At 46.3% G+C, this 16,423-nt stretch overlaps 1 protein-coding gene across 1 annotated transcript in view; it reads left to right on the top strand.

Moving 5' to 3' along the window:
* Positions 1–9,373, top strand: part of CRTAP (cartilage associated protein) — a 33,703-nt gene extending 24,330 nt beyond the window's left edge. The window contains exons 5-7 of the mRNA XM_061195240.1: positions 1,840–1,985; positions 2,927–3,010; positions 9,234–9,373. Coding sequence (XP_061051223.1) covers positions 1,840–1,985; positions 2,927–3,010; positions 9,234–9,287 — 284 coding nt within the window. The 3' untranslated portion in view covers positions 9,288–9,373. The remainder of the gene's footprint in view (positions 1–1,839; positions 1,986–2,926; positions 3,011–9,233) is intronic.
* Positions 9,374–16,423: the final 7,050 nt, after the last annotated feature.

A 16,423-nucleotide genomic window follows, 5' to 3' on the forward strand; every position in this document is an offset into this window, starting at 1 on the left:
TGTTCCCAATTTATATTCCCACCAACAGCATAGGAGGGTTCCCTTTTCTCCACGCCATCTCCACATTTATTGTTTGTAGACGTTTCGATGATAGCCATTCTGAATGGTGCGAGGTGATACCTCGTTGTAGTTCTGATTTGCATTTCTCTAATAATAGTGATGTGGAGCATCTTTTTAAAAAATATTTATTTATTTATTTTGTTTTTGGCTGTGTTGGATCTTAGTTGCAGCATGCGGGCTCTTTGTTGTGGTGCGTGGGCTTCTCCCTAGTTGTGGCAGTGTGGGCTCCAGAATGCGTGGGCTCTGTAGTTGTGGCTCACGGGCTAGTTGCGGCATGTGGGATCTTAGTTCCCCGACCAGGGATTGAACCTGCATCCCCTTCATTGGAAGGCAGATTCTTTTTTTTTTTTTTTAATAAATTCATTCATTTATTTTAAATTTTTGGCTGTGTTGGGTCTTCATTGCTGCGCACGGGCTTTCTCTAGTTGCAGCGAGCGGGAGCTACTCTTTTTTTTTTTTTTTGGGAGCTACTCTTTGTTGTGGTGTGCGGGCTTCTCATTGCAGTGGCTTCTCTTGTTGCAGAGCACGGGCTCTAGGCACGCGGGCTTCAGCAGTTGTGGCTCGTGGGCTCTAGAGTGCAGGCTCAGTAGTTGTGGCGCATGGGCTTAGTTGCTCCGCGGCATGTGGGATCTTCCCGGACCAGGGCTCGAACCCATGTCCCCTGCATTGGCAGGCAGATTCTTAACCACTGCACCACCAGGGAAGTGCTGGAAGGTGGATTCTTAACCACTGGACCAACAGGGAAGTCCCAGCGATGTGGAGCATCTTTTCCAGTGCTTCTTTTTTATTTTTAAAAACAGTGTGAGTGAAATTTACCACTTGAAATTGGTTTCTTGAAAGTCGGCCCTGTTTTGAAATGTTTTTCAATCACCCCAGGACATTTCTTGAGGACGAGTGTCATTTCCAACCCCACAGGCCTTGTGACTAGGAAGTGCCCATAAGCAGCGGTTTTAAAGTTGTTGTTATGGGAAACGGCCACAAGGCGGCAGCATTTCTTCATGCCCAACTTGGATACTTGGGCAACCAGAGCCTTAGGAAAGTCGTGTTCCTGGGTTGTCAAGGAGAGCGGAGTGTGCCAGAAGAAAGGCCCAAGGGCTTGTGTCTCGTTCCTTCTTCCCCCTTACCCTTCACCCCACGGAGAAATCCCAGCCCCAGCAAAACCGCTGCACTGAGGGCGCTGTCGTCCATAGGTGGGGTGACTCTAAGGAAGGAGGTTGGAGGTGGGAACCCCACCACCAGGAGACATGGAGACCAGGTGACTTTTCAAAACTCTTCCAGCCCAGAGGGTGGACCCTTTTTTGGGTGAACTAGGCTTGGTTTAACATTTGAAGGGCCTGCCTGGATCCGGAGATTAGGGTTCCCATGCAGAGAGGACCAGGCACTGCAGGTCCAGGGAGGGCTCATTTGCTGGCATGTCCTCACCAGCTCCCTCAGCTTCAGGACAGTCCAGCCTTGGGACCCAAGCCTGCTTAGGTTCCAGGGATGTGACACCAGCCCAGGTCTCCAAGGCCTGAGGGGAATATAGTAGGCATATCTGCATAGGTCTCTGCCTAAAGAGGAACTTCTTCTGTTTTCCAAACTGTCCTCCATGTTCCCATGGATAACCTGTCTGTGACCTTTTCACCCTGGGAAGATTTCTTTGTCTTTGCAGGTATTCCGAAGGAGGGTCTGTGGAGAAGGGGCTTGTTGGTGATCTTTTTCTTTTTGAAGGTGTTATTCAATGGAGGGTGGGTCATGAGAGGTTGGCTGATTTCCTGTTCTTGTTTCCTTTGCCTTCAGTGAACGACTTGAAGAACGCAGCCCCCTGTGCGGTCAGCTACCTGCTCTTTGACCAGGAGGATAAGGTCATGCAGCAGAACCTGGTCTATTATCAGTACCACAGGGACAAGTGGGGGCTCTTGGAGGAGCATTTCCAGCCCAGACCAGTACGTGCCAGTGCACCAGGCATTGTGTTTCCTGTTCTCTTCATCCCACTTTCAGGAAGCAGCTTTGCATCTTAAGAGACGGGTTATTTCAGAAATGAAGGGAAACTCAGTTTTTTTTGTAGCTTTTTTATCTTTTAACATTTTACTTCTTTGTTCTCATTTCTAAATCAGTAAGCACTCTACAAATTTTAAACATTACAGAAATGATTCACTTAGGAATTGAGACTGCTTCTTAATCCCATATTTTCTCTTTCTCATCCTGCCCTATAGCTATGCATTTACTGTCTATGCAGCATGTAACTGTTTATTTTTACAAAAATGGGATCTTACATACTGTTTTGCAACTTGCTTTGTCTTTCTAACAATTTCATCATGAACACTTCCCATGTCGCACCCATACCACCTACTTTTTTTTTTTTTTTAACAACTCCATGTCAGGCTTGTTTATGGATGAATCATCATTTAATTCCCTTGATGGATGCACTCAGCTTTGCATGTGTTCAGGGAAACCTATGGATTATATATCACTTTCAGAAGATCTTTTCTAATTTGCCCTTAACTTGTATTTTCATTGAGATTTGTGCATGCTGTCCTGGTTTGCCATACATACATCTTCCTTCAACTTCACTGTCCAGCCAACACACACACACACACACACACACACACACACACACACACTTTCTCTTTCATTCACTCAGGATTGGCTACTCTTTTTTTCAAATTGAGATATAATTCATATACTGTCAAATTCATGCTTTCAAAGTGCACAATTCAGTGGTCTTAGTATAGTCACAGAGCTGTGTGACCGTTACCACTATTTAATTTTAAACATTTTCATCACCTGCCAAAGAAAGCTCATACCCTTCCCCCGCCTGCCACCAGCCCAGTTCTCCCGTTAAAAGGTTGGTCATATAAACTGTTCTCTGTTTGTGTCTGAACAGGAAGCAGTTCAGTTCTTTAACGTGACGACACTCCAGAAAGAGCTGCATGACTTTGCTAAGGAAAACATAATGGATGATGATGAGGTAAGTTTTTCTGTTTAGCACACGTCTGGCTAAGAGAAAATATTACTCACAGCTTTGTTAAAAATCACTGGAAGGCCGAGTCGTCCCTGAAATGAGAAACAGAAGGGGCCTTGGGAAACAGAGTTTCTGTGGGCGTTTTAACGTGTCAGAGCACTGGCCTGGGCAAGAAGGGTTTTCTAGGAAACCCAGGCTGAAGCACCACGTTTCCTGACAGAGTACGGAGCCATCCTCCAGGAACCCATCACGGGAGCCGTCCGAGCATCTTTTTTTTTTTCTTTTCCTGCACCGTGTGGCATCAAGCATCATTTTTTAACATTATAAAAACACACTGAATTTTAGCACTCTGAAGACACTGGGAAGCCCACATCCCAATTTTTCTGTCAGTTTGGTTTTTTTTGTTTTGTTTTGTTTTCTGTAAATTAGGCATTTTATCCTTCTCTGGGGTTGCTTGAAATTCCTGATTAAGTCTTACTTAGCTGACTTCTTTATTGACGGCAGAGACTCTGCTGGTTATGGAGCCGTCATTCTGTGGTGGGGCAGCCTAGTCACAGAAAAGCCATCATTAGGGGTAGCGTTTGGAGAGAGGCGTTTGGAACAAACCGTCATACTCTTTCTAAGACAGCTGGGGACTTGCCAGCCATCGGAGCTGGGAGAGAGCTGCGGGTTTGTTCTCGTCTGACCCCTCACTTTATAGCTGAGGAGCTTGGGGGACAGGAAGGTTCCGGGAGCTGCTAGGCCAGACCCGGGAGCCCTGAGCCTCCATGTCTGCTCTTTCCACTGCCCCAGTTTTCGGTGAAGCACCTGTAAATAAGACGTCATCATGGAATTTGTTTTCTGTGCATGAATTTGCATGAGATGGATCGACCACTAGCATGCATTTAGCTCTCCTGAGCCTCAGTCCTTCGTCTGTAGAATGGGGCTAATAACATTGACCTCACAGGGTTGGAAGAATGAAATACCACTTTGCACGTCGAAGTGCTTTACAAACTAGGAAGTGACCCATGTGCCATATGTCTTGGCTTGGGTTCTCTTGAAGCAGAGCCTGTGATATGACTACAGGGATGCTGAAAAGGAAGGAATGCTGACCAGACACAAACAAGGTTGACCGCTATGGTTTGAAAAGTGGAGAAAAATATATTTATTTACTTATTTATTTATTGGCTGCACAGCACGGCATGCGGGATCTTAGTTCCCTGACCAGGGATCGAACCCATGTCCCAGGCAGTGGAAGCATGGAGTCTTAACAACTGGACCACCAGGAAATTCCTGAGAAAAAAGTATTTAGGAAAAATGGGACAGTAGAGTTCCTGATTATCTAGAGGCAAGCTACCATTGATATGTTGGTATTTATGTCTCCAGTTTTTTCTATATATTTCCAATATATATTCACTATAAACTTGACTGTAATTATATATCATGGCTTTTCCATGTAACACTGTAGTATGAGCAATTTCCCTGGTTATGTTTTTCTAGAACAGTTTGATTGAGATATTATTCACATATTGTACAATTCTCCTTTCTAAAATATACAATTCAGTGGGTTTTTTTTAGTATATTCATAAAGTTGTGCATTCAAATTTGAGAACGTTTTCTTCACCCAAATGAAAGCCCAGGGACTTCCCTGGCAGTCTGGTGGTTAGAACTCTGTGCTCTCACTGCCGAGGGCCGGGGTGCCATCCCTGGTCGGGGAACTAAGATCCCGCGAGCTGCACAGTGCAGCCAAAAAAAAAAAAAAAAGACAAAACCAAATGAAAGCCCAAACCTGTTAGTAGTCACTTTCCATTCCTTCCCCTCTGCCCACCCCGACCCTTTCCCCCAGCCCCTGGCAACCACTGACCTACTTTCTGTCTCTGGATTTGCCTGTTCTGGATGTTTCATGTGAATGGAATCATGGTTTTTGGTCTTTGTGACTAGTTTCTTTCACTGAGCGTAATGTTTTCCGGGTTTAGCCATGTTGTAACATGCATCACGTTACATGTAAAAATTCCTTTTCATTGATGAATAATATTCTACTGTACGGATATACCACCTGTTGTTTATTCCTTGGTTGATGGACATTTGGGTACAAATTTTTGTTTAGACAAAAGTTTTTAATTCTCTTATACCTAGGAGTATATATTTAGGAGTAGAATTTCTGGGTTCTATTACTCTATGTTTAACTTGTTAAAGAACTGCCAGACTGTTTTCCAAAGTGGCTGAATCATTTTACATTCCCACCAGCAATGTATGAGAGTTCTAATCTGTTTCATTTTCCTCAACACTTATAGTGTCTGTCTTTCTTTTTGTGTGTGTGTATGTGTGTGTGTCTGTCTTTTTTATTATAGCCATCCTAGTGGATGTGAAGTGGTACCTAATTATGGTTTTGACTTGCATTTCCCTATTGACTAATGTTGTTGAGCATCTTTTCATATGGCTATTAGCCATTTGTATATCTTCTTTGGAGAAATGTTGATTCTATTCAAGTTCTTTGCCCATTTTTAAATTGGGTTGCTTGTCTTTTCATTGTTGAGTTGTAAGAGTTCTTTATATATTATGGTTATAAGTCCCCTGTCAGATATATGAATTGTAAAAATTTTTTCCCAATCTGTGCATTATCTTTTCACTTTGTTAATGGTGTCTGGAAGCTCAAAAGTTTTAAATTTTGATGAAATCCAACTTATCTATTTTTTCTTTTATTGCTTTTGTTTTTGGTGTCATATCAAAGAAAATATTGTCTAAGCCAAGATCACTAAAATTTACTGGTTTTTTCTAAGGTTTTTATAGTATTATACACTTACATTTAGGTCTACAATCATTTTTGTGTTGTTAATTTAACATATGATGTGAGGTAGTGGTCCAATTTCATTCTTTTGTGTGTGGAAATACTGTTGTCCAGCATCATTTGTTGAAAAGACTTTCTTTCCCTATTCAATTGTCTGGGTACCCTTGTAAGAAATCAGTTGACCTTAAATGTGAAGGTTTATCTCTGGACTCTCAATTCTAGTCCATTGATCTAGATTTCTATCCTTATGCCAGTACTGCATTGTCTTGAATACTGTAGCTTTGTACTACATTTTGAGATTGGGAAGTGTGAGTCTTCCAACTTCTTTCTTCTTCTTCTAGATTGTTTTGGCTATTCTGGGCCCCTTGCATTTCCATATGAAATATGGGATCAGCTTGCCAAATTCTGCAAAAGGCAGCTGGGATTTTTATAGGAATTGTGCTGAATCTGAAGATTGACTGACATCTTAACAATATTAAATATTCCGATCCATGAATATGGGATACCTTTCTACTTATTTAGGTCTTCTTTAACTTCCTTCAGTAATATTTTCCCAAGTTTTGTTATTCTTGGTGCTGTTGGAAATGGAATTGTTTTTCTTATTTTGATTTTCTAGTTGTGCATTGCTGGTGTATAGAAATACAGCTGATTTTTGTATGTTGATATTGTAATCTTGCAAACTTATTGAACTTGTTTATCAGTTCTAAACTTTTTTTTGATGTGTATGGATTCCTAAGGAATCTCTGTATACAAGATCATGTTATCTGTGAATAGACATGGTTTTACTTTTTTTCCAGTCTGGATGTCTTTTGTTTATTTTTCTGGCTAATTGCCCTGGCTAAAACCTCTAGTACAATGTTGAATAGAAATGGAGAGAGTGGAAATCCTTGTCTTGTTCCTAATCTTAGAAGGAAAGCCTTCTGTTTCATCATTAAGTACATTCTTAGCTGTGGTAGGGCCCTTTATCAGGTTGAGGAGGTTCCTCTTCTATTCCTAGTTAGTTGAATGTTTTTTATCATTCGACAAACTAGGAATTTTTTCAAATGTTTTGGTGTTGAATTTTGCCAAATGTTTTTTCTGCACCTATTGAGATGATTTTGTGGTTTTTGTTAACCTTGTTAGTTAATGTTCATTATAAAGACAATTTTTTAATGACTAATATTCCATGGTGTGGATTTTTTAAATAAAGCTCTTTTTATAGGCATTTAGGTTGCTTCCAACTTTTTGCTTTTATAAATAACACAGCAGTTACTAAATCTTTTACCTCTTCTCTGATCATTTCCTTAGGATAAATTCCCAGAGGTGGAATTCCTGGCTATGAACTCTTTGAAGACTTTTAACATACAAGAACAATGCATTTAGAAAAAAATCATAAATATTAGAACAAGAAGAGACCCTTTATGAGATTTAGTAAAGCTCTCTCATATCACAGATGAGGAAACAAACTCAGGAAGGTAGAGTGACTTACTCAAAGTCACACGGCTGCTTAGTAATCATCTCGTGAATAGACCAGGCTTATTCCAGGCTTTAAAATTCCTAGGATTCTTAGACCTGGACCTGTCAAGATAACAGGACTCCACTGAAGTTCCCAAAGTAGTTAGGTTATTAATCAAAGCTTTAGAATTATAAAAGAATTTCTAAAGAATGAGCTATTTTTTAAATTATATATCAAATTATGGCAAGTAATAATTTGAAATAAACTGTAACCAACACAAAAAAATTCTTAGTTAATCCTTAAAAATTTCCAAAGGATAAAATGCTACTTTGAAACAAAGCGTCAATATAGTCTCCTGATATCTGTGGTATTCTTCTTTATATCTTTCTGGGTTTGAAATGTGTGTAAGAACTCCTGAAAGTTTGCACGCTGGTTAAAAATTTTGCAGAGGCCCTGTTACAGTTTCAGAACGTTTATAAAGCAAGCTGAAATAGATGCTGTTGGGTAGGAAAGGAGGTGAGGGGCAGGGGAAGGAGCTACGCACACATGTGGTCTCACCTGCAGTCAGGTTATCCTGATCCTGCGGGGAGCTCTGGAGCATGCATTGTATCACAGAGCTCCTTCTGCCTTTTGTCATCCCCTTTCTCAGTACCTCAATAGTTGTTGGCAGCCCGGAGGGGGTGGTGTATAAGCTCCCTGGCAGGGCTGCTCATTTTGGCCAAGATCAGTCATGCAGAGAAGGGACAGGTATAAGCCATTAGCAACGACACTCCCAGCAGCTGGGGGATGGGTGCCTGGAAAATATCGATAGATCTGAGCGCGACACCAGTGACCTTATAGGAGGATGTGTTTCTTTCATCTCTATTGCCGGGGACACTTAGTAGTGAGCTAAAAGCAAACAATACTATCATCCCCACCTCACAGTAGCCACACAGCAGGAGACAGTAACCCTGGGAACAGATGTCATGGCCATATATGTAATCCTCTGCCATACCCTGTTTTCCTTTTGGGGTCCAGAAAGCAACTGAAGAATGTTGTTTATTCAAGCAGTGGTCTTCCACTCCCATCACTTGAGTTCCTAATTGCAGGCATGACGTGTAGAAGCATTTGATAAAAATAATAAGGCCCCTTTTGTGTCTCATGTACTTGATAGATTTTCTAACTATTCTCAAATGCTGAGAGATTTTATGACTCTCTCTGTGCTAAAATATCAAAAGGAGCAAATTGGCTCTTGGCCTGGGAAGGAGGCCTCCGTGAGGGGGGCCGGGCTTTAGCAGGGGGTGGTCACCATCGGTGGGGCTGCCTGTACTGACCTCAGGGGAAGGGGCTTGGCCTTCCTGGTGATTCACTCATTCTCTGCAGTAAAGGGAATGGGTGTCATCAGCTGGTGGGTCAGGTGTGTCGTGGGAGTGGAATCAACGCAGAGAAGGAAATCAGAAAGTATGCTGGGCTGTTTCAGGTAGAGGCTTAAGGCTCATTGCAAAAGGAGGGAGCAGGTGGGCTCCTGTACCACCCAAGCATCTCTTGTTTGAGTGGCCTGATGGCTTCAGTGGCACCAGCAGTAACACGCCTACACGCAGTCAGCCATTCCCTAGCAAGTTTACTGAGACCTTTGTGTGCCAGTTTCTGCAGAAGAAGGTCCTGGTCCTTGAAAAGCTCGTGGTCTGGTGATCAAGGCAGAAAGGGAACAGACAGAAAGTCTTCCTGTGGGGTAACTGCTAATGGGAGGGGAGTAGGGCTGGGGGAGGGATGCACAGAGGAAGGGGCACTAAATGGGGTCTTTCAGAAGGGGCTGGACCACCAGTTCACACAGGCCATCTGGGGGTCTTGGAGCACTTGACTCCAAGTTCACATGGTGTGGAAGCCAGGTCCCTCCCAGGGAGAAGTCAGATCCTCTGGGCTCGAGGGAAGAAAGGCTGCTCTGGCCTAGGGGTGGCTGGCAATTGCCTCTTGGAAACGGTCTCTGCTCACCAGCACTTTGAAGGTCAGGTACCCGCTTAACAGAGGTGTCTTATTGTCTCTTACAGGGAGAGGTTGTGGAGTATGTGGATGACCTCTTGGAGCTGGAGGAGACCAGCTAGCCCCCAGCAGCCAGAGAGACTTCCTCTCGATGTTCAGGAACACAGATTCTTTGTCTTCCTTTTCCTAATAGTACAAGTTGTTGATACCTCGGAGCCTTCTCTTTACTCTGTGAAGTGAAAGGGAAGCCCCCATCTCTCACTACAGCTAACCAGGGGTGAGCCTGCCTTCCACGCGTCCACACCTGCCCCCCCTCTTCACACCTGCCCCCTCTCTTCACACCTGACCCCCATCTTCACACCTGCCCCCCTTCACACCTGCTTCCCATCTTCATACCTGCCCCCCTTCACACCTGCCTCCTCATCTTCACACCTGCCCCCCTCTTCACACCTGCTTCCCATCTTCACACTGCCCCCTTCACACCTGCCCCCCATCTTCACACCTTCCCCCTTCACACCTTCCCCCTTCACACCTGCCCCCTTCACACCTGCCCCCATCTTCACACCTGCCCCCCACACTTGCCCCCCATCTTCACACCTGCCCCCCTCTTCACACCTGCTTCCCATCTTCACACCTGCCCCTTCACACCTGCCCTCCATCTTCACACCTGACCCCTTCACACCTGCCCCCATCTTCACACCTTCCCCCTTCACACCTGCCCCCTTCACACCTGTCTCCCCCTCTTCACACCTGTCTCCCCCTCTTCACACCTGTCTCCCCATCTTCACACCTGCCCCCCATCTTCACACCTGCCTTCTCCATTTTTATACCTGCTTTCTTACCATTTTGGTTAGAAGGACAGTTTTCCATGGATAGTTTTTTTCTTTTCGCAGAAAATCAGTATTATTTTTTAAATAAGAAAAATACTCCTAAAAGGTGATAATTATAAAAACCTACTCTAGCCTTTCTGCTTTTCCACATTTTGGTTTTGTTTCTCCCCATCCCCTGATCCAGCAAAGATGGTGAGGACAAAGGCTAAACTTCTCCTCATGATGGTCTGTACACGGTCTGACCTGCATTTTTTCTGGCGCCCATTGAAAAAGAAGTTGGGTAGACAGGGTCGAGTACAGAAATGTGGCTTTTGCCCAGCACTTTCACATGTCCAAAGTCTTACAATGGTTGGTAGATCCCATCTGAGGACAGTGCTCAGCCGTTAGTCTCAGAGTTGGGAATGGAAGGAAGCAGAGGGAAGCTAGTTTCATTCACGCTTTCAACAAATATTTACTGAGTACCTACTACGTGCTAGGCTTTGACCTGGGCACTGGAGATACTGCACAGAAAAACAGAAAAAAAAAAGTCCCTGCCCTCACGGAGCCTACATTCTTCAGGGAAAGACAGACAACAGATAAACAAAAATAAATATGTACAAGGCATCAAAGGGTGATCATTGCTATGGAGAAAAATTAAGCAGAGAAGGGGGTAAGGAGGCCTGGAGATGAGGCTGCAGTTTTTGTTTTGTTTTTTGAATTTTTTGGCTGCGGCGCATGTGGGATCTTAGTTCCCCGACCAGGGATCAAACCCGGGCCCCCTGCAGTGGAAGCATGGAGTCTTAACCACTGGACCGCCAGGGAAGTCCCAAGGCTTCAGTTTTAACTAGCGTGGTCAGGGGAAGCCTCAGCAAGGTGACAGCAGAGCAGAGACCTAGGGAAGTGGGTCTCAGGGCAGAGCATTCCAGGCCAGAGGGGGCAGCGTGTGCAGTGCCCAACAGTGGGGATGCGCTTGTGTGGTCCGGGGACAGTAAGGAGGCCCAGGGGAGGTGTGGGCCAGGGGCAGAATGGAAGGAGGTGAGGATAAGTGTGTGGGTGGGAGGGTGGATGGCTCAGCCTTGCCGGCCAGTGTAAAGCCACTGGCTTCTGCCCTGAGTGGGGTGGGAGCTATGGAGCAGAGCGGAGCCTGGGCTGACTTGCGTTTTACAGGGAGCACGCCAGCTGCCATCCTGTGAGAAACCTGGAAGCGAGCAAGGGTAGAAGCAGGAATACCAATTAGGGGATGGCTGCAAAAATCCAGGCAAGGGGGATGCGGGCTCGGCCCTGGGCGGTAGCAGGAGAGACATGGTGAGGAGTGGTCAGATTGCGGATTTTTTTTGAAAGCAGGGCCAATAGGATTTACTAACAGATTGGCTGTAGAGCATAAGAGGGAAAAAGAGAGAGGCTCGAGGTGACCTCGAGGTTTTGGGCCTGAAGCACAGAAAGGATGGAGTTGCCATTTCCTGAGATGGGGAGGATGGCTGGGTGGGTAAGTAAGGCATTCGGTGCCAAGCAGCTGTCTGAGGCTGGGATGCCAGGTTCAGGCTGCAAATCAAATTGGAGCATTTTCTCAGGTGAGGTCATTAGCAGAGCCTAAGTCAGGGATCCAGTGGGGAGTGGGTCCCAGGGCGGGACTGCAAGGCAGGTGGGGCCCGTGCTTGGGTGCCCTGCCCCAGGACCCCATCAGTGGAGGCTCTGGACCTGCACACGCTTGAGCCTCCTTGAAGCTCCGGGCTGCGGCTCTTCCTGGCTGTACGAGGACATGCAAGGAGGCCTGACTCTGTCCACCTCTCTGTGCCCACAGAGCTTCCCTCTGGCCCTCCCCCTCGGAGCCCGGGTGAGCTTTCTGTGGGTGAGGATGTTCCCCACAGGGTTGCCTGGTGGTGGGCGGAGGTTCTCCTTCACTGTCTGAGGTCGGCCTCTTTTCGCTGGGGACTGAAAGCGCCTCCACCCCCATCCTAGCGGTGTCCCCTGGGAAAGAAACCCTGGGGACAGTAGGATCAACACCGTCAGCACTTTGCTTTGCTTGAAGGCTGTGGAACCAAATTACTAAGTTTTTACTTCGAAAGAAGCCAAACCAATTAAATGAAAGAAAAAAAAAAAAGTGGGGCGATTCTTCCAAACCCACCATGAAAAAACCCCAGCTCGCAGGCTGCATTCAGCGACCTCAGCCCAGTACCTCCCTGAGCGGGTTTTCTTGGAAGAACCTAGAAGAATCCTGGATTGAGACCTTGTGGGCTCAGCATTAGTCTGCCCTGTCTTTTGAAAAAAACAAAACAAAACAAAACAAGACACATTTGTAAGCTTTGTGGGAGTTTCCAGACCGAGACTAGGATGCCTTGCTTGTCCTCTGACCCACCTGCGTGCAGCCCCACGGGTACTGTTAGGTTTCCACCCAGGGAGGCTGCCCACCATGGGGCAGGGGGTTCTCTCCAGCCCCAATGCCTCTCAGGCAGCCCAGGCAGGGGCCTACACTGGGGAGGGTCTAAAGGCACCCCCTGCACCTCTGTTAATGTTCACACTTTACCTTAGCAGGGAAGGGCTGGGGGCAGGTTTGTGTGTACCTAAAGGTTTAAAAGCAACTGATGGACTGAGATGTTGTACATACCACGCTATTCAATGTACTAATATCTTTCTGAGTTTGAGGCTTTCTAATTACTGCCACTAACCTGTTGTGCTCACCTCTGGGATCCAGAACCACTGGGTCCGTTGCCCACAAATGCCGCCTTCGGAAACGTTGCTTTTAGGAGTTCTTACTAAGGGAATTTTAAGAGCACAAAAATTTTATTGAACCAAACTCAGTGGCAAACAGAAAATGATGTGTTAGATTGTCAGTGGGAAAGAGTTTATTATGACTGCTGGTGGAATCAACAGTGGCCCGTTTCTGCCAACATTGATGGAAATAACGTTTTTAAGTTTTAAATGTGAGATGTAAACCTAAACTACTTCAGTTTTTTTAAAAAAAATTCAATACTTAAACTGTGGGGAGAGGTGGATTGGAGCCAGAGAAAACATTCTCATTTAATAGTGTTTGCACATGGAACGGCAGCACAGTTTGTAGCGAGGCTCTGAGAAAAACCCACAACTAATCCTTCATCGCAGCTGTCCGAACTCTTGACCATCTGCCATCTCCCAAACAGCGACTTCTTTTTTCTGGTGACTCCAGGCTTGAATGACCTAGTGTGGAGAGTTTAAACTATATACAAGGAGGCGGGTGGGAAGGGAAGGGACCTTAAGTCAGCCTCAGCCAAAGGTTTTGTGCATAGGACTTCCTGTGCCTGCAGCCCGTCCCCGGGGCATCTCCCTGAGAGCGAATTCACCAGGACGGCCCAGCTTCGCCTTCACTGACCCACTCCTACCCCAGAAACAAGTCAGGAGCAGCCGTGGAATGTGCCATAGCAGAATGCTCTGTCTCGGAGGTGAGCACAGTGAGTACCATACCCTAGGCCTAAACTGCGCCCCACCTCAAATCTGGCTCGTTGAATGAGTGAGTTGACTGGCCATCCTCTTGGAGCTGATAGCGTAAGATTAATGGTGCCTCCTTTTACGAGAAAAAGAGTGGGAAGAAATGAAGCAATTTCTTAACTGTACCAACAGAAACAAGATGGCCCACTTTAGGGTCGTGGTCAGCAGGCCACACTACAAAGGTTGTTGCCGATATCTTTTCCACCTCCTCTCCTTGGGTCAGGGCAGTGGGTACAATTTCACCCTGTGGGAAATTAGAATCACATTAAATGTTTTACTTTGCTTATTCTTTTTTTTTTTTGACCGCACAGCATGCGGGATCTTAGTTCCCCGACCAGGGATCCAACCCGTGCCCCTGCAGTGGAAGCGTGGGGTCTTCACCACTGGACCAGCAGGGAAGTCCCTTACTTTGCTTATTCTTGACTGCTTTCTTTCTCTGTCTGGTGGTGGGGCTGTCTTAACCACACCCAGTCATTCTAGGACGCGTGTTGTAATGAGCTGCTTTCTCAGGTCTGTGAGCTTTCGGATGTGCATCTAGTGAAGCAGAACCCTCACCCCAAGGACTGTTGGCTGTCACGCAGAGGGGGAGTCCTTGCCAGCCATGGGCGGGCCCAGAGCCTTCAGGAGATGCAGGCTCATTCGTCTCCCCAGGAGGACTCTCTTTCAGAGAACTGGGATCTCACTAGGAAAACACTGGGAATCCAGGGCTTGCTTTGGATCTGATGAGCTGGTCCCTTGCTGCCAAGGTCTGAGAAGTGACAAAGTATTTACTGTTTAACGAGGACCAAAAGCCTCCAGGCATGACAGCCAACAGCTACTGTGCTCCAGGCCTATCACCCAAGGACCAGCAAGGAGAAAGAAAAGTGTAGAAGGAGGCAGGTGGAAAGAGTGAGGAACCAGCCAGGGCAAAACTAGACCCATGGCCCAGAGAGTTCACACACATTGGCTATTGGAAGAGGAGGTGGAGGACACAGGGATTCTGTTGATGTCAGCCCAGGAATTCCAGAGGATACAGTGGAAAAGTTTGGACTGAGCAGGAGGGGCAGTGTAGGCAGTAAGAGTTTACCCATCAATGGGCGTCTTAAGTCCTGATCTCTTGAAGCAAAGCCTTGTGTGAGTGACGGGGTGCTCTCAGGAGAAGGGAAGCAGGAAGGAGCTGGAAAGGGTGTGGTCTCATTGGAGACCAGCCTCAGCATGATCCCATGGGAGCTCTCCCACCTTGAAGCAAGGAGGCTGGCCTTCTGTGTGCTTGTGTCCATTACTCACTGGCTGCATGCAGGGTGCTGCATGGGTGGAGGGGTGTGAGGGGCTAACTCCTGGGTGACAGAACTCCCATTAGGCTGAGGACAATTCTCTGGGTGAGAAGGGTATGCGTATGCATTTATGAGCATTTTAGCAGCCAACAGGGCAGCAGGAGGAGGGTTCACCTGCCCAGGAGGGTTCACCTGCTGACGGTCTCTGAGCTGGGTTACTCCATTCACGCCTCCAGATCTGTTGTCCACCTTGCCCTGTGCCCCTGGGTAGACATTGCCTGGGCTCCCTCACCCTCGACTGCTGCTGACCGCAGCTGGGACTTGCATGGCAAGGGACTGCAGGATGAGAGAAGAGGTCCAGGTCTTTAAAAACCCTGCCTCTCTAGGCCACCGCTGGACAGGGGCTGTATTCTTCTTGAGACCGGAGCCCTTGTCCCTCGGGGGCTTTCCTGTTGCTGAAGCTCTCGTCTGGGCCCCTAACAGCCCTCCACCACACCTTGATGGTTCTCTTAACCCTCCCCAGGCTTTCCTGACCAGTCCCTACCCCTAAGTCTCTCTATTGATTCCTTTGACTGTCCCATCAGTTAGGAGAAGGGAGGCAATTGGTTCTGGTCTCTTAGGCCAGTGCTTCTCAAACTTGACCGCACGCACCCATCACCTGAGCATCTTGTCAAACATGGAGTCTGAGTCAGCAGGTCTGGGGAGGGGCCTGAGATTCTGCATTTCTAACAAGCTCCTTGAGTCAGCAGGTTTGGGGAGGGGCCTGAGATTCTGCATTTCTAACAAGCTCCTAAGTGGTGTCTGTGCTGCTGGCCTGGGAACCACACTTTGAGTAGCAAGGCCCTGGGCTTTTTGTTGTAGTGAGAGGCATGGTCTCTGGTTGGGGTGAGGAAGATGGAAGGAGGGAGGAGGGGGCAGGAGCTCCGCAGACTCCCCCAAATCCTGCTGTGGGAGGTCACATGGCTGACAGTTAGGCTTAGAAAGGGTGGTCTTAGATCCAACAACTACTAAGACATTACTTTCAAGACTACTAGAGAATCCTTTTTAAAAAAACCACTGTGATGTAACGCAGATATAAAATACACTAAGTAACTGGGGAAATAATTATTTATTTAAAAAATGTCAGAAGCTTTGTGTTAATGGATCCCCACCCCCAAATTTTTGTGAGCAGTAAACATTTACCAGTCTCAAAACACACATGATGACATACAATTTAGGTTTACAGTGTTTTTAAGCATTCCCTTTCTACGTGCATTTTTAGATCCTATAACATTAATTTAGATGACACCAAATCAATAAAAACTTAAAAACTGATGTGTTGGGTTTATTTTGCAGTTCTATCAAATAATACATTTGCATGTATTATTTATTTGTAATAAATTTATTAATACATTTGTATTAATATTACCTATTTTTGAGTTGGAGGTGATGTTTCGGCAGCCTCAAATGCTATCCAGGGGCACAGTGATGCCTGACCTCCGTGCAAGACAGACCTCAGGTGTTCCTCATCGGTGCCTCCAGAGCCTCGGCTGGCCTCAAAGCTCAAAATTTATGTGCTTGTAAGCCTGTGGTTCAGTCTTGAGCGTGCATCAGAATCACCTGGAGGGCTAGTTAAAGCACAGATAGCTGGGTCCCACCCCCAGGGTCTCCACTTCATCTGGGTGGAACCAGAGAATTTGCACCTCTAGCAAGTTCCCAGGTGATGTTGATGCCACTGGTCTGAGGACCATGCTC

Source organism: Eubalaena glacialis, chromosome 7, assembly GCF_028564815.1.
Source record: "Eubalaena glacialis isolate mEubGla1 chromosome 7, mEubGla1.1.hap2.+ XY, whole genome shotgun sequence".
NCBI lineage: Eukaryota > Metazoa > Chordata > Mammalia > Artiodactyla > Balaenidae > Eubalaena > Eubalaena glacialis.